Below are 26,514 nucleotides of genomic sequence, written 5' to 3'. Positions count from 1 at the left end.
ATTGCCCGAAACGTCGATTCTCCTGTTCCCTAGATGCTGCCTGACCTGCTGCGCTTTTCCAGCAACACATTTCCATCTCTGCCTCTGACCTATCCTGTTACTACTATCCAGGTGTGTCGTAATTTCATCCTTTATAATTGACTCCAGCATCTTTCCCACCACTGAGGTCAGACTAACTGGTCTATAATTTCCTGCTTTCTCTCTCCCACCTTTCTTAAAAAGTGGTACAACATTAGCCACCCTCCAATCCGCAGGAATTGATCCCGAATCTATCGAACTCTGGAAAATAATCACCAATGCATCCACGATTTCTCGAGCCACCTCCTTCAGTACCCTGGGATGTAGACCATCAGACCTCTTGTTTATTTATTTTTGGTAATAGTGAGCTTTGAGAAGATTTGTACCTCAAGTTGAGGTTCTGGACTTAAGTTTGCTCGCTGAGCTGGAAGGTTTGTTTTCAGAGGTTTCATTACCATAATAGGTAACATAATCAGTGAGCCTCTGGTAAAGCACTGGTGGTATGGCCCGCTTTTCATTTATGTGTTTTGGGTTGGTGATGCCATTTCCTGTGGTGATGTCATGTCCTGTTCTTTTTCTCAGGGGACAGTAAGTCGGATCCAAATCAATGTATTTGTTGAGGCTCACTTTTCTTTATCTTGGTATGCTGTTGTTTAGTGTTGATGGCTTGTTCTAGCATACCTGCACATTCATGGTCAGTCATGTTAGTGTACAGAGTTTTTCGGCGCGAAATGTCTCATTCATATTTGTGGAGTTGGTTGTGGGCATCATTTACCATAACTGCTGCAAGTCCATGTGCTGTAGACTTTGTAGTGATTGATGCAACTGAATGGTTTGTTCGGCCATTTCAGAGGGCAGTTAAGAGTCAACCACATTGCTATGGTTCTGGAATCACAGATAGATGAGAGCAGGCAGGGATTTTCTTACTTTAAGGATACTGGCATGCTTTTTGTGTTTTCTACTGTGAAGACACAAAATGTTGGCTAAAAGTTTGTCATTTCCTATATTTGTACATGCAGATAAGAATTTAGGTGGTCCACACTGAATGAACCTACTTTTCACTATTACAATTTAAAATATGAGATCTCAATTGCTCAATTTCAATCCTGTCTGTACCCGACCTTCCCTGGTGGCCATGCCCTCCTTGCAGATTAATGCTTGATAGCCAGTTTCATCTTTGTGACCAGTTCTGGAAAACATTTTGCAATGTTAAAGATTCTGTAAGTAAGCTAGTGTCATTTTGACAAGTATTTATTAATGTTAACTGGAATCCCTGGAGGCTGGTACAATTATAACATTTAAAAGGCATCTAGATGGGTACATGAATAGGGAGGGTTCTGAGGAATAAGGACCATATGTTGGCAAATGGGACGAGATGAATTTAGTCAGCATGAGTTGGACCAAAGAGTTTGTTTCCATGCTGTAAATCTCTATGACTCTAAGAGATGGCTTTGGTTTGTTGCTGGACACAGTAAAACTCTAATGTTTGTTTCTCAAAATTACAGGAATCATAGAATCCCTACAGTGTGGAAACAGGCCATTAGGCCAATAAGTCCACACCAACCCTCCAAAGAGTAACCTGCACAAACCATTCCTCTTCTTTATTCCCCTATATATACCCCTGACTTATGCACCTCACCTACACATGTTTGGATTGTGGGAGGAAACCAGAGCACCTGGAGGAAACGCATGCAGACAAGGTGAGAATGTGCAAACTCCACACAGACAGTCGCCCGAGACTGGAATTCAACCTGGGCCCATGGCTCTGTAAGGTAGCAGTGCTAACCACTGAACCACCATGCCGGTGATAAAGAAACTCTTGACCTTGGTTTTCACACCACTGAAATATTATGATCAAAAGTTTAAATATTATTTTGGATCATCATAGGAACTACATACACATGGTGAAATTTGTTAAAGCAAACATAGAAGCCATGGAAATTCTCGTTATTTTCAATAACAAAACATTAACAGTAGCAGTGGTGGAACAGTTCATTTGTCAGCCTCTGAAACCAAATGACAGGCAACTATTCTTTCGCAATATTAATTAAAACATGATATTTTAACATTGATGATATCTGCTCAAAGGAAAAGGTCATAACTTAATTGCAGCACCTATTTCCTGCAGGAGACCAGATAAGTATTTAAAATTATCACAGGGCTTTGCTCGTAAGTGTAATGTCAAGTTTTTTGGTCCTCTGCAACTATGGTGACTTTACTTTTAATTCCAAAAAGAAAATACAATTCATTGCTGACAGAAGTCTATTTCTCAAATTTGTTCTTAAGTGTAACCTGAACATTTGCTCAAACGTGTAACATGAAAATTACTGCTTCTCAACAATCAGTGCTGAAATTGTGTTGCTGGAAAAGCGCAGCAGGTCAGGCAGCATCCAAGAGCAGGAGAATCGACGTTTCGGGCATGAGCCCTTCCTGAATAAGCCCTTCTTCAGAAAGGGCTCATGCCCGAAACGTCGATTCTCCTGCTCCTTGGATGCTGCCTGACCTGCTGCGCTTTTCCAGCAACACATTTTCAGCTCTGATCTCCAGCATCTGCAGTCCTCACTTTCTCCTCAACAACTTCATTGCATTTTCTGGTTTTAATTCTTACTCATTCTCACAGAGATGTACAGCACAGACACAGACCCTTCGGTCCAACTCTTCCATGCCGATCAGATATCCTAACTTCATCTCGTCCCATTTGCCAGCACACGGCCCATATCCCTCCAAACCATTCCTATTCAAAAGCCCATCCAGATGCCTCTTAAATGTTGCAATTGTACCAGCCTCCACCACATCCTCTGGCAGCTCATTTCATACACGTAAAAAAGGTGCGAAAAGTGCCTCATAGGTCTCTTTTATATCCCCCCCCCCTAAACCTATGCCCCTCTAGTTCTGGACTCCCTCACCTCAATGGAAGACTATTTACCCTATCCATGCCTCTCATAATTTTATGAACTTCTATAAGATCACCCCCTCAGCCTCCGATACTCCAGGGAAAACAGCCCCAGCCTGTTCAGCCTCTCCCTGTAGCTCAGATCCTCCAACCCTGGCAACATCCTTGTAAATCTTTTCGGAACCCTTTCAAGTTTCACATCTTTCCGATAGTAACAGTCTTAAACATATACTCATTATGTATGAAATTGAGTATACCATCAGTGTTGTAAAGAGAATTAAATAAAGTGCACTGGTGACTACCTTGCAGCGATTTCAAAGCGCCGTGGGTCTGATTGTCTGACTAAGTGCTACGGACACGTGACACCAGCCCGCCATTTGCCGCACGTCGGCGACCCACACAATCAACTGGAACGAACCGACGACGTGCCGTGCGTCCTGACATCTGCCATCCCCTGCTGGGCGGCGTGGGTGCAGATGACCAATGACTAGACGGGTTGTATCAGGCGGCGGGACGCGGGCGCGCTCGGCCAATGAACGCCGCTGTTGGAGGTGGCGGTTTGGTCGGTGTCGGACAAGCTCGAGAGAGTTTTGAATGTGAGCGTGCGCGGAGCGCGCGGGAGAGCGAGCGAACGAGGGAAAGAAAGGAGGAGAAAAGATGGCGGAAAACAAAGGTGGAAATAATATAGAGGCGAACGGTGTTAGTGAGAAGAGCGGCCTGCTCGACAAGGATGAGGACAGCCGGGAGAAATCGGAGCCGGAGGTTAATGCGCCGTCGGGATTGGCGACGACGTCGACAACGACAACCACAGGATCAATAACAACAACAGCGGCGGTACCGCTATCATCGGCCACGGCGGCTGAGGGACCGGGTCAGAGCCCAGGCCTGAGTCCGGGAGCAGGTCCCGGACCAAGCCCAGGGCCGAGTCCGGGACCAGGCCCAGGCCCGAGTCCAGCGTCAGGAACCAGTCCGGGTGGGGGCCCAGAGAAAACGGTAGCCGTCCCGGTCGCGCCTCAGGCCGCGGCCCCCGCTGAGGTGAATCTGAACCTCTTGGATGAGTGCGCCGTGTGCCGTGAATCGCTACAAGGGAAGGAGCCCAAGCTACTGCCCTGCCTCCACTCCTTCTGCAAGCGCTGTCTGCCGGAACCGGAGCGTCAGCTGAGCATCCCTATCCCCGCCGCGGGCAATAACGCCGCAGGAAATAACGGAGACTCGCCGACCATCCAACAGGGTAAGTACCGACTCGCAGCCCTGGGTTAGGGGATCCACCCGGCCACTGCGGACTTCACTGGCAACTTTTACAATTTAATGCCGTCCTCTCTCGACATATCAAATTCCCCGAAGTTGTGACATGGTGAACTCCTCTTCCGATTGCAGTAGTGTGGCAAATATTTTGTCAGTTTCTAACTTGATTTGGTGCCTTGGGTAAACAGAATACGTGTTGCAAAGGAATGCAAGAAACCTTGGTTGTCTCCCGTTGTGTTGATGCTTATGAAAAAGGTTTTAGTTTGGTTCCAAAAATAAAACCTTAATTTGTATCTGTTTCGCACTATATTTGTTTGTCTTTCGAAGTGGTGACGGCGTCTCTTAATGTAGATTATCATTTGTAATGGTCAAGAGTTCACCTTGTAAGTACTACAGAACTTCTCTTACATGAGAATAGACAAAGAATCCAGATTCAAACGTACCTTAGGTTGCGCATATGTTGACATGTTTTTCCCGAACTTACTCTGTCTGCATTTTTGTTTTAATAGCATTTTTTTCACGATTATTTGTGTAGTACTCTGAGTAGACCTGGTGTGTTATCAAATGTAAAACTGTATTTGAGTGTCATTGTCTACTTAGTACTGTTCAAGTATGTTATATTAATTATATTTGAATACATACTACACAGCTGATATATTTAAATTGGGATTTCAAATAGGACAAGTTATGTATTGATAAATTGGTTTACAAATTCTTGCTTCCTCCCAATGAACATATTTAAAATAAAACTGAGCTGAGCTGAACAAATTGTCTATTTCAAAACTCTGCAAATTTTAGTACAGTTCTGTTGTTAAAAATATGCTATTGTTGTAAACTCAATTCCACCTATTTTTGAGTCAGATGTAAGGTCTGTCCTATCTCAAGTTCTTTAATTTAAAGTGAACACCATATCATTCTTTAGTTTTGACTTGTGTAGTTCAAGCAGAATTCACTTCAATAGGTAAGAGTTGGCTGTATCCCAACCAACCAATTTCTCCCCTGTTCAAGATTTTTTTCAAACGTTGAGTTATGTTCAACTCTTGCACATTCCTGATTTTAATTACTCTTCCTAACCCCCTTTGCCTCCTAAATCCACTTCTATAAGACATTCTGTGATAATTACCCCAAATGGGGTGACACGTAGCTCAGTAGTTAGCAGCATCAGGGACCCAGGTTCGATTCCAGCCTTGGTCTGTGTAGAGTTTGTACATTCTCCCAGTGTCTGCGTGGGTTTCCTCCGGGTGCTCCAGTTTCCTCCCACAGTCCAAAGATGTGCAGGTCAGGTGAATTGGCCATGCTAAATTGCCACTAGTATTAGGTGTATTAGTCAGAGGGAAATGGGTTTGGGTGGGTTACTCTTCAGAGGGTCATTGTGGATTTGTTGGGCTGAAGGGCCTGTTTCCACACTTCAAGGAATCTGATCTAATGTATTTTTGAGCATTTGTTTCAATTGTCCCTGCTGTAGCTTGGCGTCTTGCTTTATATTGCCTCTGTGAAGTAACTTGGCATTTTGTTGCATTGGAGTCGCTACATAGAAAGTTATTTCAAATGTGCTAATAGTTGTTAGTATATCAATGGGCAGAAACTGTTTTGGAAACTATTTGACAATATTAATTAGATAATTGTGCAATTGGAGATAGCAGGTGTAAGCTTTGCATGACAAAATACATTTTAAAATTCTGATTAAATCCCTCTGGCTTTGGTGATTGACAAGGTAAACAAATTATTTAGTTTTATGATTTCATGGAGTTGGGTGAAGTTTTTTAATTGTTCGTTTGAGTTATCCTTTGTACAAATGGCCCTCCTCTTAGCCCTCAAAAAATAAGGACTTGTGAATTAACTTGACCCGTTGCTGGTCCAGACCTTCTGAATGAATGAGTGGTTAACCTTGGGTTGTTTATGCTGAATGTCAGGACCTGGAAGAAATTCCTTTTTGTGCGTACGTGTGACACTAATGTGCAAAATGTAAACTTCTGATGGACAGAGATATGATTTGGATCATCAGCAGATCCTTTTGCTATTGGCTCTGCTATTGTAGATATTTTCTAATCACCCTGGTCAGATGTTATGACACCTATCTTGAGCATATGGAACTTGGACCTGGGTGTCATGAATCCCTGGACCCTGTGCTTATAGATTTAGGCTGCATGCCTTGGACTTGCCAAGAAATTTACTTGGGGAATAGTCACACTGTTAATCACAGGCATTTGGTATGAACAGAATATTCAATTGGAAAGGTCTTATACATTTGGAAGTCAGCTTGCTGAACAATTAACACTGCTCCCTACACCCTACATTTAGTCCCTTATGCAATGCAAAACATCCTAGTACGTTGGATAAATCTATCCACTTACTACTTATTGGATAAACAAATAATTGGCAATAAATGCACTCAATGATCTGATGCATTTTATCTTTTAATTTGAAGCACTTCATACAAGACTTCTCTATCCTTACAATGAATGAAAGGATCTACAAACTCAATATGCAAATTCATTTTAAAATTTTTTAGCACTTAAAATATTACATAACATGGCAAGTTCAATGGATCAGATTGACAATTGTTCCATTGTTGGCCTGAAGGAGGGGTGTGGTATTGACCATTCTGCACTGCATTGTGGCCACTTGTTATTTGTTTTGGTTACATTCCTTAGATGGGATAGAAAACCCCTAAATCTCCAATGCACATGGGTAAGTAATGTGGCATTTTCCACTGGCAGGAAGATTTGGACTAGTATTTTCTCAGCAACTGCTCTGTTCAAAAGATGTTGGATATATGAAATAAACATAAGCATGGAGGTTAATTTTGATAAACTGTGAAATGCCATAATGCCTGTTGCAATGGTTGAGTTTGACTGTTAAAACTTAGTTTTGTGAAAATACCTGATCTTAAAAGTAAGAAATAGCAATTATTTAGAAAAACAAAATTAAGGTTTAAATTTTAGTGCTTCTGAAAAATGTTCAGTGGAAGTGATCACCAGGAATTACTTCACAGCTGAGCATGGTCGCTAAAATGGTATAGCAGCTTTAAGTCACGTGGTAAGCATGGGTATTTGGATTTGACAAGCTTGAATAGGCATTTTTGTAATTTGTGTTACAATTGGCTGACCAAATGAACGAGGAAGGTGAGCAAAACAAGTATAGATTACTAATCTGTGACAACTTCCTATAATGAGGCAAATGTAGTTTGATCGTTCAAACTCTGAGCATATGTTTTTCTTTTTTCATGCAAGTTCTTTTCAGCTTTGATAGATGAACAGGATTCAGTGCTGTTATTTGAAAAAGAATAAGTTCTTCTAGTGTTTGGGGTAACATCCTTCATCAAACCATGCTGGTTTGACACAGGTTGCATTGTAGCTTTGTGTATGCGAAATAGAGCTGACTTTGTTTACACAAATCTATTCATACACTGCTTTACTGATATACAGACAGGGTACAGCATAGATAATATTTATTTGATCTGGATCCACTAAGACCATTTGTGGGATCCAGCAGCCAACAGCAAAGATCAAGGGGCTGGAAAAGACCACATCTGTGTTGAAATTGTCATCAATATGAAGCAGTACTCGTCTTTCTAATTATCTTTGAGCTTTGTGGTCTGTCTAGTTTCATAGAAGTGGAAGAAAGTAAGATGGAGGCTAAAATTCAATTCTATCACTGGCTTCAGAATGGCAATTTTACTGATGGACTTCAATATTCCTGCAAGTAATTGTTCTGTTGTTAACTATTTTAAAGAATGCATCAGAATGTCGGCATATTTACATTTGCTATTGATCTGGTGTTGCAGAGAAATGATAATTGTTTGGTTTGTATCATCATGCCAGAAGAACACAGCAATTTGATGCTATTTGAGTCTTGTTAAATATCAACTGTGAATGTTATCCTTTTATAGCCATTTTGTAACCAGAGCTTCTAAGGCAACCAAGTCAAGGTGATGAGGTAGGGATGGAGAGAAAGGTGTGGTGAATTACTGCTGTTCAATAGTTCTACCTTTTTCAAAATATATAAATTGAGAAAGAAAAAATCTTATTTCTATTTTTAGCATTAAAATGATTAATGTATGTACAGTGTTTTATTGTAGTTGTGGTAAATTTTGGAAATCTTGATCTGGCAGTATCCTGGCCACTTAGGAAAATGCTCACATCTCTCAATAGGTAATACTTTAATGGGGGATACGGGTTTAATACAGGTTTTTTTAATAACAATGAGTAAATTTATTTTTGTAGGAGATAAGAATAGTGTAATCTTACAATGAGCATAGATTGTGACTGCACCTCCATATTGAATAAGTTTGCAAGGGAGGCAGTTACTGTAACTTGGCATTTATGCTTTGATTGGGCAGTATTCATTGACAAATTGCAGACGCAGATTTATTAAATTTCATCATTGCATTTCATCCAGATGATTTTTATTACCTCATTGATCATAGTGGTAATTTTGGAAAAGGTGCCACTCTTTGGGGGGGGAAAAATCGCATATTGGAGTGCTTATGAAAGTATTTCCCATGCACTCTTGTTTGCTAATCAAACACATGCTTCTTGCCAAACAGAAATATGTATATAGTTTAGTTGGCTGCGTGGCCAATTTGTGGTTCAAAATGAAGCCAACAGGTGTGGGTTAAATTCCCACACTTTGAGGTTACCATAAAGGATTTTCTTTTTCTCTATCGTCGCCTGAGGCATGGTAACTCTGTAAAGAGCTATATAGTCTGATACGACTAAGATAATTTTACTGTTGTCACAGTAGTTCTGAAATTAAGATGCTGAACCAAGGGTGTAGGTTTGCTCGCTGGGCTGTAGGTTTGATATCCAGACGTTTCATTACCTGGCTAGGTAACATCATTAGTGGCGACCTCCAAGTGAAGCGAAGCTGTTGTCTCCTGCTTTCTATTTGTATCTTTCTCCTGGATGGGGCTCCAGGGGGTTGTGGTGATGTCATTTCCCGTTCATTTTCTGAGTGGTTGATAGATGGCATCTAGATCTGTGTGTTTGTTTATGGTGTTGTGGTTGGAGTGCCAGGCCCCTAGGAATTCTCTGGCATGTCTTTGCTTAGCCTGTCCCAGTCGAAATGGTGGTTTTGTTTGTACCCAGTACAACCCATGGAATAAAACCAATGTCATCTACAAAATTCCATGCAAGGACTGCCACAAACACTATGTAGGACAAACAGGAAGAAAGTTAGCCACCAGGATACACGAACACCAGCTAGCCACAAAAAGACACAACCCTCTCTTCCTCATAGCCTTACACATGGATGAAAAAAACCACCATTTCGACTGGGACAACACATCTATCCTGGGACAGGCTAAGCAAAGACATGCCAGAGAATTCCTAGAGGCCTGGCACTCCAACCACAGCGCCATAAACAAACACACAAATCTAGATGCCATCTATCAACCCCTCAGAAAATGAACAGGAAGTGACATCACCTCAAACCCCAGGAACCCCATCCAGGAGAAAGATACAAATAGAAAGCAGGAGACAACAGCTTCGCTTCACTTGGAGGTCGCCACTGATGTTACCTAGCCAGGTAATGAAACGTCTGGATATCAAACCTAGAGCTCAGCGAGCAAACCTACACCCTCAACCTGAGCTACAAACCTTGCAAAAATGCTGAACTAAGTTAGATAACCAAAGAGAATTTAAGTTTGCTATTTAAGTATGGATCATTTGTAGTGATCACCTTTATTGAGAAAAAAAAATACAGGTAGTTTTTTGATAATGTGTGTTCCGGCAGCACGATTTGCTTATAATGTCACTGAGGAATTAAGGAACGGTATTTTTGAGAATGCTTACCTGGGTCCTCAACAGCGCTATTTCAGCGGTGATTGTTTCATTCTGCGTATGCGCCGATGTCAACTGCTGATAGAGCAGCTTTCTGTAAGAGGAACTGTAGTAAGCAGCTTTCTGAGAGAGATACATTAAGTAACTTCCTGTGAAAGGTACGCTACTCCTAGATTATCCCTTTTTTTTTAAAAAGTGTAGGGACATGGTGACAAGAATGTTAGTAAGATGCATTCTGGTGATTAAAATTGCAGGTGGTGAATGCAAAACAGAAGCTATAACACTGGAAGAGGCGCACTTTCTCTCTCTCTCTCTCACATACACTCACACCCCCCCACGCGCACACTCATACACCTACACACACACTCACAGGCACTCGCACTTCCACATGCTCTCACATACTCGGTCACCCCTGCGCACACGTGCATACAAATTTGTGAGGTGAATTTGTATTGCAGAATTACGTTTTATTTTCTCAAAAACTGCAGAAATCTATGGAAGATTCTGTATATTGGGACACAGTCATACTTTAACCTCACACCTTCGATGCATTATCTGAGCTGAGATTGTTACAGATATCTTGAACGTTCTGGGATTTACATATGAAGAACCGAAACTAACGTCATTCTAAAAGACGGAAGACTTAGTCAAAATTTGTTTAATATTACATTCCATGACACTGCAATCATGATGCTATAAATTCTGTCTTATGATTCTGCTCCACAAGCACCTGATGAAGCAGCATTTTGAAAGCTAGTGCTTCTGAATAAACATGTGTGGACTATAACCTGATGTGATTTTTAATTTTGTTCACCCAGTCCAACACAAACATCTCCAAATCATAGATATTGTAAAATGTTTTGAGTGTAAGAAGACAATATATATGACAAGATTGCTTATCAGGAACGAGGGAGTCTACGTTTATGCACCATGATGATCCTCTGTCCCTGCATTAACAATATTTTTAAAGTGTACCGTGATTTTTGAGCAATCATGAGTGATATTTTTTGTTGGTCTGCCCTAACCGTACTTGTCCCATAGGCCCCATCACTTATATTACACAATTTTCTATTAAGTGAGGTTTTGCTGGAATGCAACTACAGCTTATAGGAGAACTATCTGTAGGTATTCTATGAAGTGCATTGGAAGCATTTACTGTTGGGTTGCACATAGATTGTAAATATAAGAGTAATAACAGTCATGTTTTCAGTTGGGTGTTTTGATACATTTTTAATGTCAGAGTCATACAGCACAGAAACAGATGCTTTGGTTCAACTCATCCATGCGGACCACGTTTCCCAAGCTAAACTAGTCCCACTTGCCTGCTTTTGTCCCATATCCCTCTAAACCTTTTCTATTCATGTACCTACCTAAATGTTGTAACTGTATCTGCATCAACCACTTCCTAATAGGAGTTCATTCCACAAATGAACCACTGTGTGAAAAAGTTGCCTCTTAGATCCCTTTTAAATCTTTGTCCTCTCACCTTAAAATTATGCCACCTACTTTTTAACTTGCCGCGTGAGAGAAAAGATCTTTGCTATTCACCTTATCTATGCCTATCACAATTTTTATAAACCTCTCCTTGATCTCCTATGATACAGTAGAAAAATGTCCCAGCCTATCTGGCCTCTCCCTTAAATTCAGATCTTCCAATCCAGGCAACATCCTGGTAAATCTTTTCTGCAGCCTCGCGAACTTAATAATATCCTTCCTATAGCAGGGCAACTAGAACTATACACAGTACTCCAGAAGTTTTCTCACCAATGTTCTGTACAACCTCAACGTGATGTCTCAACTCCCATACTCAGTGGTCTGAGAATGAAGAGAAAGTGAGGTCTGCAGATGCTGGAGATCAGAGCTGAAAATGTGTTGCTGGAAAACAGGCAGCATCCAGGGAACAGGAGAATCGACGTTTCGGGCATAAGCTCTTCTTCAGGAATGCTTTAGGTCAAAAATTTCTTCTGAATAGGTGTTGTCCAATTAGGTCAATGGGCTAAGGGTCGGCAAATGGAGTTAAATTTGGATAAATGCAAGATACTGCATTTTGGTAAAACAGATAAGGGCAGGACTGATCTAGTTAATGCTAGAGATCTATGTAATGCTGTCAGACAGAGACCTAAGAGTTCAGGTACATTGTTCATTGAAAGTAGACAAGGTGGTTTAAAAAGCATTTACCACGCTTGTCTTCAGTAAATGCTTTTTAAACCACCTTGTCTACTTTCAATGAACAATGTACCTGAACTCTTAGGTCTCTGTCTGACAGCATTACATAGATCTCTAGCATTAACTAGATCAGTCCTGCCCTTATCTGTTTTACCAAAATGCAGTATCTTGCATTTATCCAAATTTAACTCCATTTGCCGACCCTTAGCCCATTGACCTAATTGGACAACACCTATTCAGAAGAAATTTTTGACCTAAAGCATTCCTGAAGAAGGGCTCATGCCCGAAACATCGATTCCCCTGCTCCTTGGATGCTACCTAACCTGCGCTTTTCCAGCAACACATTTTCAGCATTGATCTAATTGACCAAGAAAGATCCCTTTGTATTCCTAGATAACCTCCTTCACTGCAGTCCTCACTTTCTCATAACTTATTTCACTGTCAACTACACCACCAATTTTGGTGTCATCTGCAAACTTCCAAGCCATGCCTTCTAAATTCTCATCCTCAATGCTTATGTAAATGAGGATCAGCTATGTTTGCAGCACCATGGGTCACAGTCCTCCACCACTACCCTCCACTTTGTACTGTCAAACCGATTTGTAACCAGCTAGCAAGCTCTCCCTGAATCCCATGTGATGTAACTTTGCTAATCAGTCTACCATGTGGAACTTGTCATAGTCTTTGCTAAAGTTCAGCCGGACAATATCTACCATGCTGTTCCCATCAATCTTTTAGATTATGTCCTCAAAAACACTCAATAAACTGTGGTCACCTCTCACCGCAGACTGTTAAATTTCAAGAGGCAAAGAACTATCCCAGATTTCACTATTTAAAGTAAAAATTAACAAGTTTATTTTTAAGCCCAAAAGAGAGCAGTAAAGCACCAGCTGTATACCACTCGTTTCTCTTAAACCTATCTTTTGTCTCCCACTCTACAATACTGGTCCTATTTTTAAAAATAAACCCCGATTAAGAGTTACAAAAAATTTTTTAATCAAATTTCAAAGCTAGTCAGCTTTGTCAGTTCTCCTTTGTAGATGTTTTGCTGTGTTTTCCTGGGTCGTGTCGTCTTCAGTCTTCTGCAAAACTTTCTTCTGAATAGGTGTTGTCCTGTTCCTGCCTCAGTCGAAGCAAAATGCTCAGAGACAGTATCGTTTTATCTCATTTATTTTTATTCTGGGCCCTGGAGTGAGAGAGCATATCGCCCATGTGCACAGAGACATGAATTCTGTCTTCTCTCGAATAGCAGATTCTTAGTAAATTATATAGTCACTTACAGGGAGGAGCATCCAAATAAGGCAACGTACATATTGATTAGGTGACCGTTACAATCAGCGAGTGTCAATCGTAAAGATTAAGCCATCTGCTGTTACTCAATGAATGTTCTTAATCTTGTTAACTGGCTTCACAATGAATACTTTTCACCTTGTTAACTGACTTTACATACTGAATGCCTCTTCATCTTGTTAAATGGCATTGCATAGTGAATGCTTTTCCACCTTGTTAACCCACTGCCCTTGTCTCCAGCACCTTATTGTTTACTGCAAGTTCTTATCTGATCTGAGTCATGCTAGCTGAACCTTTTTGTTTCACAAAAACTCAACTCTTTCCCTAACTGCTCATACCTTTGAGAAAGTGTATAAGGTACCTTTCAGAGAGCTGATTAGCTAGCAATTCATACTTGTTGGTTTTCTTGGCAGTTTTCGGTAGTTTTCTCCTAACTGTTCAAATGTCTGATTTTTATACTCCAACATAGTGGATCATTTCATTGTTTTGATGTCCTCCCAAACAGTGAAATTTAAATTTGATTTTGGTGACTGAGGCATAATTTAAACTGGCCGAATTTGAATTTGTTTTTGTTCCATTGATAACGCAGCACCAGCAAAGTGTGTCAACCAAATTGTACATTTTTAAATATTTCAGTACATTGTGCTTCTCTAAGTCCTTGCCAGCTTCCTCTCTCTTAAAGGTGCAGTATCCACCTATACCTTCATAACAATATGCGCCATTACTGTTTCATGGCTTCTTCTATCCCCTTCATCCAACAATGCTTAGATTTGGTCTCTTTATTTATCACCTTTTTTGGTATGCAAGTAGGCTGTACTTGAAATTACTATTCTTTCAATGTACATGTTGTATTTTGGATCGTTTGAGTTGATTGAGGATTAAGAATTGTATTCCTTCTCTTGTACTGTTCAACATTTCTGCTTTGTGTACTGCATTCTTTTCTGCTAATCCAATACAGATGAACCTTAATTATCCGAATGATGTGGGCGGGAGTATTTTGTTGGATAATTGAATGTTCGGATAAACAAATGCCGGATAACACAATTTCGCCAAGCGTTGGGACCTTGCAATCTTGCTGGATAATCCGAAATTTGGATAATCGCGGTACCTCTGTATACTGATGACTACCCTCCACTGTACTGGTGGACCTCTGTGCAAGGCAATCCAGTCCATTGTTAAGGTATAACCTACTATTTTTAAATAATTATTTCCTATCCCTGAATTAGTCCCAATGTTAAGTGAATCCAGAGCTCCCGTCCTGCAATATATTTCAAGCCACATTATTATTCTTAAAATGCAACATTATGTAGCTTGTAATTCAGAGGTGTTCAAGATCTTAATTTCTTCAATGCCTAACAGATAAGTTGGCGAAAAGGCAGGTATGTGATACAGTGCCTTCAACAGCACAGTTCCATTCCAGAACTGGCTGAGGTTGCCGCTTTGGAAGAATAAATACTTTCCATTGAGCACTGCTTTAAGTGGTATACCTCTAAAAGACTACTGCACTTCCTGCCTCTAACTGTTACAAATATCCAACTGTCTACTGACCTGATCCTCTGAGATTATTATCCCATTGGAAAGTTTGACCGAGCAAGTTCAGATCCTTCCTTTCAAATTCAGAAATCCTGAGCTTGAGCTGAAGCATTTGGATGTATTTGCTACACATGCTGCTTTCTGTGAGAATTGAAGAGTGTGGTGCTGGAAAAGCACAGCTGGTCAGGCAGCATCTGAGGAGCAGGAGAATCAGAGTTTTGAACATAAGCCCTTCATCTCACCACGGAAATTCCAAGTGATAGGTTTCAACTGCTTTCCACATCCAAAACATCTTTAGCCGTCTGTTAGAATTCATAAATACTTTGTATAAACTTTTAATTAACTCATTTAGACTTGCTCTTATCCGTTCACAGTTTTTATACATCTAATCCAAAGACAGTGCTCCTTCCATAACAAGAGTTAATAGTGAAGGCAGGGGTACAAAGTCCACTGAACCTATATGCCTCATCCCTCTGTCCCCTTTAAAAAAAAATTGCTACAAAATATTTAAGATATTTGGACAGTTACTTGGATAGGAAAGGTTTAGAGGGATATTGGCCAAACACAGGCAAATAGGACTGGTTCACTTCAGGAAACCTGGTCGGCATAGAAACATTGGACCGAAGGGCCTGTTTCCATGCTGTATGACTGTCACTCTATTTGATGATGCTGATAATATTTTCTTTTTAACTAGCCTCACATTTGGTCACACCTGAACTGCAGACTCACTAAACAATCTTATCCGTACGTTGTCAGGTGATGTCATTTCTTGACTTTATTCTCGTGCTTTCTCTGCCTTCCTCACTCTTCCTGACTCCCTCAGGCATTCCTCCTTGAGTTGATGTAGTGTATGATCTTATTGAATGGAGTCGCTCAATAGACGGTGGATATTTCCTGTTTCTTAGTATTGCATATTCCACTAGTTTGTTAATGTAGTTTCATATCTTTATCTAAAGCAGAATGGAGCTGAGCTGCTCACGTTTCATTGAGGTTTTCTCACACTCCGAATTGCAATATTTGAATAGTATTTTATATGTATCTATGTAAGTAGGTTAGGCCGATAAATGATATCTGATCAAAAAATGCGCAGAAGACGGTGAGATTTTAATTTGCACCTGTAGATGCTTTATGTTGTATTATCCACTGTTTCTTTCACATTGCTGGTTTTGTGAATTAGGACTGGTTCAAGCAAAGTCCCTAGGTCTGATTGCATTTCCTGTAACTGTTAGAACTTGTTTGTTATGCTTTGCACCAGGAAAGTTGTTCAGTTATCATGTGAATGTAATGCTGATCATCAGACCAATTGAAGTCTATTAAAACGAAGTGTTAAATCTGGCTGTGTGGAGTTGGCACTTTCTCCCTGTGTCTGTGTGGGTTTCCTCTGGGTGCTCCGGTTTCCTCCCACTGTTGGGTTCTTTTCCAGAGGTTTCTCACATGAGATTCAATTTGTGCGCAGCAGCTTTTGCAAACCGTTAAAGTTATTAAAGCTTGTACGAGCCAGATGACCCCTTTGATCCTATCATGGGTGTGTGAAGTCATGTCAGAGGCCCCGAACAAAAAAAACACACCCTCTTTGTACAGGTCATTTGGTAATGCTCATAGATATTCTGTTCCCCTCCCCACCCCCACACCACCATAACCATAACCACAACCACATGTTACTCCAGGTACAATGGTAGGATGAGGTCATCCATGGAGATAATGAAAATGCCCTAATCCTGCAGAATCGTGATGCAAGTGATTTCCTGACTCAAGTGATTTCCCAAGACCATGATAAGTCCTAGCTTCGGGGGATGGCTATGAAAGCATTTTTGAATGAAAGGGATTGAATGAGAGTTCAGTTTGATAATAGGAGAGTAGCAGTAAATGGCTGTCCAAATGAAGTGGGAGTCAGCCACATTCCTGCATGTGTTGTCCCCACCCACTTTCAGAATCTGAAGAAAGACAGTGTGGTTTTAACCCTTTAACATTACATGAATGTCCAGAGAGAGAGTACAATTTAATCTTTTAAGATTACACCACAATCCAGAGATGCGCAGGTTAGCTGAACTGGCCATGCTAAATTGCCCATGGTGTTCAGGGATGTGTAGGCTGGGTGTATTAGTCAGGGAAAATGTAGAGTAATAGGTGCAGAGGAATGGGTCTAGGTGGGATACTCTTCGGAGGGTCGGTGGGACTTGTTGGGCCAAATGGCTTGTTTCCAGATTGTAGGAAGTCTGATTCTAAATCATTTAATTGCTTAGCATAGAATTCAGAAAAATCAAAAAAAACAAAAACCCATCAATTTTTAAACCAATTAAAAAATAAGATTAGGAGAAATAAATCTGACAACTGAACTGCTGTGCAATTATATCTTCTGAAAAAAAAATTCTTTCTTGACAACCTAATCTTTTTCAAATGCTGGAGGATATCTTATTCCAGTTCTGTAAATATTATACTCATTCATTCATTCATTCATTCATTCATTCATTCATTCATTTGTTAGCTTGTTTAGACTTTCACATAACTTAGCACATCTTGTCCAGTAGTCCCTGTGTTCGATGTGGGGATAAAGAAAACAGTGTGATTAAGCTAATGTCATATAACAATTAAAAATAGAAGAAACCAGCTTATCTGATTTGAGTTAATATTATATACCAGTTAAATTTGTTTCTGCTGCTAAGAGGGTTAGGTGACAAAGTGTTGAACAGCTTATCTAAGCACATACCCACACTACCGCAAACTGAACTTAACTGATGTCGCAGGGGTTCAAGTTAAGTGACTTACTGATGGGATGTCATGTTGTAATTGGCTTATTGTGTTGCTAAGGCTTGAAAACAAAATATAACTAAGAAAAAGTAATTGGCATCTTGCTGTTAAAAAAAAATGTAAGCCAAATTTAGAATCAATAGTTACGCAGCTGCATGCTTTATTCTCCGCAATCTGAATGTAACCGTCACAACCACTTAATAAAATTCTCAAATTTTTACCTACTGACGGCTGGTTATTCTCAAAAGAAAAAGGCAATATCCAACAACACCTTATTCCAGTCTTGTACATACAATTCTACTTAACTCATTCATTAGCTTGTGTAGACTTTCATATAACTTGGCACATGTGCAGTAGTCCCAGTGCACTTCTGTTGCATTTTGTCAAAATTACTTTTAAACCCAATTTCAGTTCTAGCTGAACCAAGACTTGAGCGTTATGCATTAACTTTCTTTCCCTGCTTTTAAATGCTGTCTTCTTTTAAGTTGAATGTGTTCTTTTTGATGGACTAGCTCCATATCCGTCTTGGATGAACTTCCCCTTAAGCTAAATTACTGGTGTGATATAAAATACGTATAAATCAGAGTTTAATGTTTATTTTTAGTTTGTATTTGGATTTTGAGTTGTAAGTATAGGTTTTCTGTAGAGTTAATTATAAACTTGAGTATTTGTATGGCCATGGTGAATTCTTTTAACAGTTTTGAAGGCTACTTTGGCAGTTTAATAGCTGTGTGCCCTTTAGAGTTTTATGACTTTGTGTGGACGATTGTGCTTTAAGATCTACTAGAAATTTGTATAATTGGATTATTTTGTAGGACTAAGAGAAACACTCCATTTGGAGAGATTTTTGTTTGTTCCAAAACAAAGTAAAACATTCTGTGAAGTCCTTATGAGTACATGTTTAAAGGAATACTCCTGAGAAGGGGAGAATATAGCAAGACTAAATAACTTGGAGTTAAGTGTTAGGCTAAAACCCTGAAGAGGACTCTAAGCTGCGTTGTTTAAAGTGTCATATATGGTAGCTTATTTGAGATTCCGGTCTAGATCAAAGTCACAGTTACTGTAAACATATTGAGGTGTGAGTACTGTACAAGGATTGTTGGGTAAGCCATAAGGGGTTTTTGTTTAGATTTGGTGATTAAATGTTTTGACTATTAATGACAATATATTTTTAAGCACACAGTATATCTCTTTGAATTTGTGCTATAATTCAATAGATTGCTTTATTCTATTTATCTCCTCATTTTGTTTGCTTCATAAACTTTGATTCTGTTATTAAAGCAAAATCTGCAACACCAGGCTTGCATTTTGAGAAAGGACACCAGTTAAGACTAGAACAAAATAAGATTTGTTACGCCACATTGCAATCTGGGATCTGATTTATCAATCAATAACATTAGCTGAATTCATAACCTTAACAGTAAAGCCATCCAATTAGATTTCTCTTCCCAGTCACTTTACTTGATGTAGATCATTGGCAACAATGGCGCCTGTCATAAGAGTTAGGAACAAAAGTAGACCATCTTTCAGTCTGATCATAGCAAGTCTTGTGCTTCACCTTCTCAAGCAAAGTAGCACCATAAGGGATCTGCAGTGGTGTACAGGAGGCGGATCTGGATGACAACCTGGTCCCAAACCTGAATGCTTACAGAGACCAGGGTAGATATTTGTGATCCACGCTGATCTCTTGTTGATCAAGGGATGGACAGGGCTCTCGACAGACCAGTTCTCTGGTATAGTGGGGCAAGTCCTGGAATAGATGGATATTGTCATGGATCCTCTGCTCTGGGATTCTGTTGGACTATTTGGAATGGATCACGTGGTTCAGCATGGATGTCAGGAGAGACAAAACCTTGTGACGATCTTTTGATCTGTACACTGAAAAGGGAGGCGAAAGTGAGGTCTACAAAGACCGTTGCCTCCATGACTATCTGGTTAGTTCCACGCCCCCTAACAACCCACCTTCCCCTGCCACTGCAAGAATTGCAAAACCTGTGCCCACACCACCTCCAGCCTTACCTCCATCCAAGGCTACAAAGGAGCCTTCCACATCAATCAAAGTTACACCTGCATTTCCACGCGTCATTTATTGTATCCGGCGCTCCCGATGTGGTCCCCTTTACGTTGAGGAGACTGGACGTCTTTTCGATGAGCGCTTTAGGGAACGTCCCCAGGATACTCTCACCAATCAACCCCACCGCCCCGTGGCCGAACATTTCAACTCCCCCTCCCATTTTGTCGAGGGCATGGAGGTCATGGGCCGCCTCCATCGCCATTCCCTCACCACCCAACGTCGAGAGGAAGAATGCCTCATCTTCTGCCTCGGAACACTTCAACCCCAGAGCATCAATGTGGACTTCACGAGTTTCCTCATTTCCCCTCTCTTCACTTTACCCCGATTCCAATCTTCCAGCTCAGCACCATCCTCATGACCTGTCCTACCTGTCAATCTTCGTCCTCACCTCCATCCACCTATTGCACTCTTAGCTACTTTCTCCCCAGCCCTACTCCCCTCACATCTATCTCTCCACCCCAGAGGCTCCCAGCCTCATTCCTGATGAAGGGCTCCTGCCTGAAACATCGATTTTCCCTGCTCCTCGGATGCTGCCTGACCTGCTGTGCTTTTCCAGCAATCTTGACACTGAAAATGGAGACAGGGTGCCAGTCTCTTAAGAAACAAACATTCCTTTTCTTGGGCAGTGGAACCTTTATCCTACACCAAGAAAGGGGTAACTCCAGTTGTTAAGGCTTCTTTCAGGCGTTTGTAACTTCAGCACGGTGTGTAGTTAAACGAGCTCCAGCCTTACCAGGTCAGGGATTGAATATGTCACCTGGTGCACGGAGGCTGCCAGAACTCAGGAGAAATGCACTGTTGAAATGTTCAGGCAGTCAGTTCTGGATGCAGTCAGTATGAAAATTCCAGTACACATCTGCCAAGACCCTCAAACTCCCATTTACTGACATTGCTAGGTCCCCTGTCCTTGAGTAAGATTGAAATCTCTTTTCCCCCCCCCCAGTCCCTGAGGACAATGTAGTGGTCTTCAATGGGGCTTTCATCAAAGAAATATGTTGACCGACCAAGGCAACATTTAGGTTCAAAGTGGACTATTACATCTCCTTGTAGAATAGTCAGTTAACCAAAAAAAAGTCTTGCACTGGTTCCTTAACTTCAAAGATCTGACTGAAAAAGTGGGGCCAGTAGGTTGTTTACCCTGACAGACTTGGGTACAAAGTGATCTCTCCTTGCCACACCAGACCTTAGGTGACTTTGTTACCCAGAGTGGTGTGGATTTCTTGCAGAGGGCAAATTGCATTTTTTCTGTGCCTGAGCGCTGAGATGTTGAGGCCAGCAGCACCATGCCACCCACCATCACCATCTCCCTTAATATGTGGAGCGGCATGTGAGGCTTTTGCCTCCTTCAGAAATCCATTGAAGAATGTCTTGAATTGTTGCTGGGCATTTTAGGTAGATCAAAAAAATGCTTCAAAATGGTTCCTGTGGTCCAAAGCATTTATATTCTGACAACTGAAGTTCTTCTTGAGGAAATCTCAGGCAACCTCAGAATGAAGGGAGACTTTGCAGAGGGCACTTGGGAATTTATGACCTCGCTGGAAATGAGCCAAGTCATCCCCAGTGTTTGATTTCTCTGGGCAGTTGTCCTCCATGCCTAAGCCCTCAACCTGCAAGTGAGGCCCAAAGGGCTTTGTTCCTCTGGAGGTCCAAGGTACTGGTGTTGAAGTCTCCTTCCTCAATCCAATGACTCAGTAACATCCAAAGCATCAGTAGTTAACAAAGTCCACTTGTTGCAAGATGCTGTGCCACTTCCAGCATAGGTACCTTACCCCACCCCCGTCTCCCTCATTCTGACAACCCTTTCTACTTCCTCCCAAATCTGTCCATAAAACTAGAAAGGTGGGGGAAAGCTTGAACAAACGAGTAGTTCAGGGAAGTCACACGTCTGAGATGTTTTCCTCGGCGTAGGCATGGGGTTACCATGCTTTGGCATTGCAGGAATGGGCTTGGGAATCTTGAATATGGTGGTTCAAGCTCCAGTTCGGGCACTCAGCTGAAGTTTTATGGGCTTGCAGCTGTCACACGTGTCACCAAGGACGTTTTTGTTTGGAGCAATACAGGGCTAGGAACCATGTTGATTTGAACCCTTGAGATGTGGTGGACCCAGGATTATGAAACTATGCACCCTGGAGCAGAGGGAGTCAGGAACCACGCATCTCCATCTGTTGCACCATGTTGATTTCAGGCAGTAAATGGATGTCCTTCTCTGCTCTGCTTACCATCTTGAGTGGCAATATCCAGCCCAGGCTTCCTCCACCCCATATGTTATTAACTCCAGTCACCCACTGTGGCCAGGCACTCCCTTCCACCAACCACTCATATCTGTGATGCAAATTTCTGACAGTAGCTGCCACTCCTGACTAGTCCAGTAACATTACCACAATGCCATTGCCTCCACACGTTTCCTTCTCTGGGTTTAGGACATTTGCCCAGTTACCAATACATCTTTCAGATTCTATAGTTTTACTGTCAGACGTGAAGTTTTCTTTTCCATTTATAAAGCCTTACTGCTGCACCAACTTTATAATAACATTTGTTCCATTTTAAAATGCGTTTCTTGCCTTCCTGAGTGAACTGTATGTGCCAATTATTTATCAATGTTTTTCTTTCTTGTTTAGTGTCCTAGCCTTTTGTCCATTCCTTTCCATTCAAAATGTTGGTTTGAAATATTTTAAGCTGCTGGTTTTGCATTTATTTGCCAGTGTTGTTTCACACTCCACTTGCCTGAGCCTTTAATAGGCATCTGTTAATAGGCATGTAGTTTTGTCAATTGCCCTTTTTTCTTGAATTTTTCCTGTTCCTTGGTCATACTGAAGCAGAATCACGGTCATCACTTTATCAACTGTTTCCTTTTTTTTAGGCATTTTGCTTACTAATTGCACTCATTTGATTATTCAAAATTTTCCTTCTGTGTTCAGCTACAATTTGCTTAGAAAAACACTTGCGACATAGTACAAAAAAGTCAATGTGATGTTTTTGGATTAATTAAATCCAGAATTCGCTGCTTTATTTGGAGGTTCCACTGTCATTTTCCAATTTCATCCTCCTGTCAATGATGTGCATTTTTAAAATTAATTCATAGAATTTGGGTGTTACTGGCTAGGCCTACACTTATTGCCCACCCTGATTGAGCCAAGCACATTGTTGTGGGTCTAGTGTCACCCATGTCTGTCAGATTTCATCTTCTCTATTGGATGAGAGTGAACTATGTCACCACCTGACATTGTGGGATTCAAACCCATGTCTCCAACGACTGGTCTAGGTATTTCCTGATGAAGGGCTTTTTGCCTGAAATGTCGATTTTTGACTACTAGTCTAAAGACGCTGCCACTATACCCAGGCTTCCACTATTGTTTGAACAAGGTCTATGTAACAGGTCATACAATGAATTTTATATCCTTGTAAAAATTGCAGCAATCCTGGTTTTTAAAGCAGTTCCTATTGCATTTAATACACAATCAAAAGTACAGGGAAAAAATAATGAAGGCATGGTCTTCAGAGATTTGTGACCTCAACCTTTCGTGATCTTGCTCTCCATTTAAGTTTGTGTTCCAGTGTTGTTATAATCATCTCCAGTTTATTTTCCACCCCTCTCCCCCTGCCTCAATCACCCCCATCTCTTCTCCTCCTCTTCCTCCTTCCTCCCTCCCTCCTTTTTGCTTTTGAGTGCAAACTTTGAGATGTTGGAGATACTTGGATTGTTTTCATTAGAGTGTTAGAGGCTGAGGGGTGACCTGATAGAAGTATATCTAATTTTGATAGGCATGCAAAGGTTGGATAGTCGAATATTTTTGCCCAGGCTGGAAATGTCAAACACTAGAGGGCATATGTTTAAGGTGAAGGTGAGGAGGTTGAAATGAGCTGTGCGAGGCAAGTCTCCTCCACCCAAAAAAAAAAGAGGGTTCTAGAATTCTGGAATGCTTGCCCGGAGAGGCAATTGAAGCAGACATGACAGCAAGAGGCATTTAATTAGATATGTGAACTGGCCGGGAACAAAGAGAATGATCATGTTCAGACAGATGGGATTAGTTTGGAATGACCTAATGGTTGGTGCAGACGTGGTAGCCTGAAATGGCCTGTTCCTGTGCTATTCTGTTCAATGTTCTATTACCATTTGACATTTAATTGCTCAATAACTCTGTCCTTTGACTTATTTTGTCACTACGTATTAACCAACAAATGAAAAATATTCAAGCTGCAGAAAAAACATGAAGCTGACTGCTGTTCCCATCCACTTCCTTATTTAGGTTTATGCAGAAATGTTTTTGTTTCAGTTCTGTACTATTTTATACAAAGTTTCAGTGCTGAATTATCATTTATCTGAACGGTCAGGACTAGTTTGATTTCTTGCATTTTGCATTAATTCATCATCCATCCCTACAGTTTAGAAACAGGCCCTTCGGCCCAACAAGTCCACAACGACCCTCCGAAGGATAACCCACCCAGACCCATTCCCCTATGGGCAATTTAGCGTGGCCAATTCTCCTAACCTGCACATCTTTGGACTGTGGGAGGAAACCGGAGCACCCGGAGGAAACCCACACGGACACTGGGAGAATGTGCAAGCTCCACACACAGTTGCCCGAGGCTGGAATTGAACCTGGGTCCCTGGTGTTGTGAGGCAGCAATGCTAACCAGTGAGCCACTGTTGTGACTAGTTTGTGAGGGCTAGTTTTGATTATGTTTTCTGTAGAATAATCAAGGTATTGGTATGATCTATGAATGGACAACTTAATTTTCAAGTAAACAGGCAAGATATCAGAAAAAGAACATGGTTGTTTTAATGAGCTCACTAAATCTGAGTTAGTGGAATCCTCAACTTATTGGTGAGAAATTAAGCCAAATTTTGTTGGTCAGTGCGAGGGGAGCAATAGTTATTTTTGGTCGATGAGGGTGTTGAGCATTGTTTTTAAAAAAAAAATTGGATGGGTAGGCAGCCTCAAAGGCAGCAAAATATCTTGAGGATCCAAAAATGCACAATTTGTGAATTGCATTGATATGCAATCCCCCAACAACATTCAGGATTTTTTTTTATAGTTTCCAATAATACATTGTAAATGGACAAGTTGACCTTTTTATGAAATGGAGTAAAATTATTCCCTCAACAATTTGAGCCAATATTCAAAAGAAGAGAATTTGACCCATTCACTAACTAAATAGAGAAGGTAGTGTCACAGTGTGGGTAATTTTCAGTGTATCTTCCTAGAGGGAAGACCCTGAACTGAAACCAAGAAATTGTGTATCTCACACAGGTTTCTTTTGTCAGCAGCTTCCAAACTTGCAATCTGTATCAGGGCAAAGGGCAAGAATAAGGGCAGGAGATGCATGGGAATATTGCCATGTGCAAGTTCCTATCCAAGTCACAAAGCATTCCAACTTGGAACTACAGGTAGTTCTCCTATGGCACCATAGTTGTGTTCCCATGCAATGTCATGTTATAGAAAATCATGCAAGAGAAATAATGGGGCCTATGGGAAAAACAGTTGGGGTGAACTACCAAAAATACCAGTAAAAGTCGAAACAAAAATAGTTTGCCTTATACAAATGATAGCACAGTCTAAGTAAATTTTGACCTGTTGTATTGTACTGTATAGTGCAATTAATTAGAATCTGCAACTGATTACTATCGATTGGCATCTGTACCTGCTGCCTGCACTACATTCTAGCCAGTCTTCTGATCCCATCCAATGGTAACACTGCACAAGGCAGATCCCAGAATGAAAACTGCCTGAGTAGAATAAGGGCTGAATTATAAATTTCTTCACAAAGTGTCAGTTTAGTCAGATTTTTTGGAGGATTTCACATTGTGGAGCTTGGGGATATCACAATTTTACAAAACCCACCTGACTTATTACCTACTGCACCCTTTGCTGCCCCTCTCTCACATTCAGTACCGTCATAACATGTGCTATTTCCAAAACAACTCACCACTTCCTGGATATCCCAGAATTGACCAACATCCATTTCTGTAAGAAGAAATTGTGCACTTAGATAAGTGCTGTCATTCTGGTGTTGCCCTGCATGGTTCCTGACGTTGGCTCTGGACATGGCAGGCAATAGAAAGTTGGTGCCTCTCTTTGTGGGCAGATGCTGCTAATGGGGATGGAGTGGTGCAGAGGCAGGACATCTTTTTTTCCCAGGCCAACAGAGGATGCCATTCTACTGGAACTATGCCAATCTGGACCAGTGCAGTTTCAACCATCTGAAAGAATGTCCAGAATGTAGGAAGAAGATCAATGACCACCTTCACTCAGCTGTGAAAGTGCCATCGCTCTCGCTCCCCTACTGTACCCAGTCATTTCCTGGAACACCATCTTCACTCCATCATCCTCGCTAACATCTGACCCTGACTAACCCTGTATCTCATCCCCACAGGCTGTCTCCACACAGGCACCAAAAGTAACATTGTGCCGCCCGCCTTTCCCTACCTCACCCACTATGTGCAAAGTTCCCTGACTCTGGCCACCCTGTGCAGCTGACTGACTAGGGCCAGGCCCCTGTACTGGTATTTGTTTTGCAGTTAGTTACTATAGTGATTAGTCACTAAAACACAGATTCATGTGAGCCTGCAGATATTCTCTAACATCTCAGCATAGTTTTAAAAAAGAAAAGTTAATACAAAAAACAAATCCTAGTTTCAAACTACTCCTCAACACCTTGTACTGTTAGTTGAAACTTTATCGCTGGAACAGCACAGCAGGTCAGGCAGCATCCAGGGAACAGGAGATTCGACGTTTCGGGCACAGGCCCTTCTTCAGGAATGA

General features: G+C 41.2%; 1 protein-coding gene and 1 long non-coding RNA gene across 3 annotated transcripts in view; one reads left to right on the top strand and one right to left on the bottom strand.

The window, feature by feature from the left end:
• LOC122563294 overlaps nt 1-3,336 on the bottom strand; it is a 12,448-nt gene extending 9,112 nt beyond the window's left edge. Inside the window, exon 1 of the long non-coding RNA XR_006315554.1 lies at nt 3,214-3,336. This is a non-coding gene — a long non-coding RNA (uncharacterized LOC122563294). The remainder of the gene's footprint in view (nt 1-3,213) is intronic.
• Nucleotides 3,337-3,481: 145 nt separating this feature from the next.
• Nucleotides 3,482-26,514, top strand: part of trim33 (tripartite motif containing 33) — a 146,629-nt gene continuing 123,596 nt past the window's right edge. For both annotated transcript variants that reach the window (XM_043716996.1, XM_043716995.1), the window contains exon 1: nt 3,482-4,142. In XM_043716996.1, the coding sequence (XP_043572931.1) occupies nt 3,569-4,142 (574 nt within the window). In that variant the 5' untranslated portion in view covers nt 3,482-3,568. The remainder of the gene's footprint in view (nt 4,143-26,514) is intronic.

Source organism: Chiloscyllium plagiosum, chromosome 26 (assembly GCF_004010195.1).
Source record: "Chiloscyllium plagiosum isolate BGI_BamShark_2017 chromosome 26, ASM401019v2, whole genome shotgun sequence".
Classification (NCBI taxonomy): domain Eukaryota; kingdom Metazoa; phylum Chordata; class Chondrichthyes; order Orectolobiformes; family Hemiscylliidae; genus Chiloscyllium; species Chiloscyllium plagiosum.
This window is presented reverse-complemented; position numbering and strand designations above follow the sequence as displayed.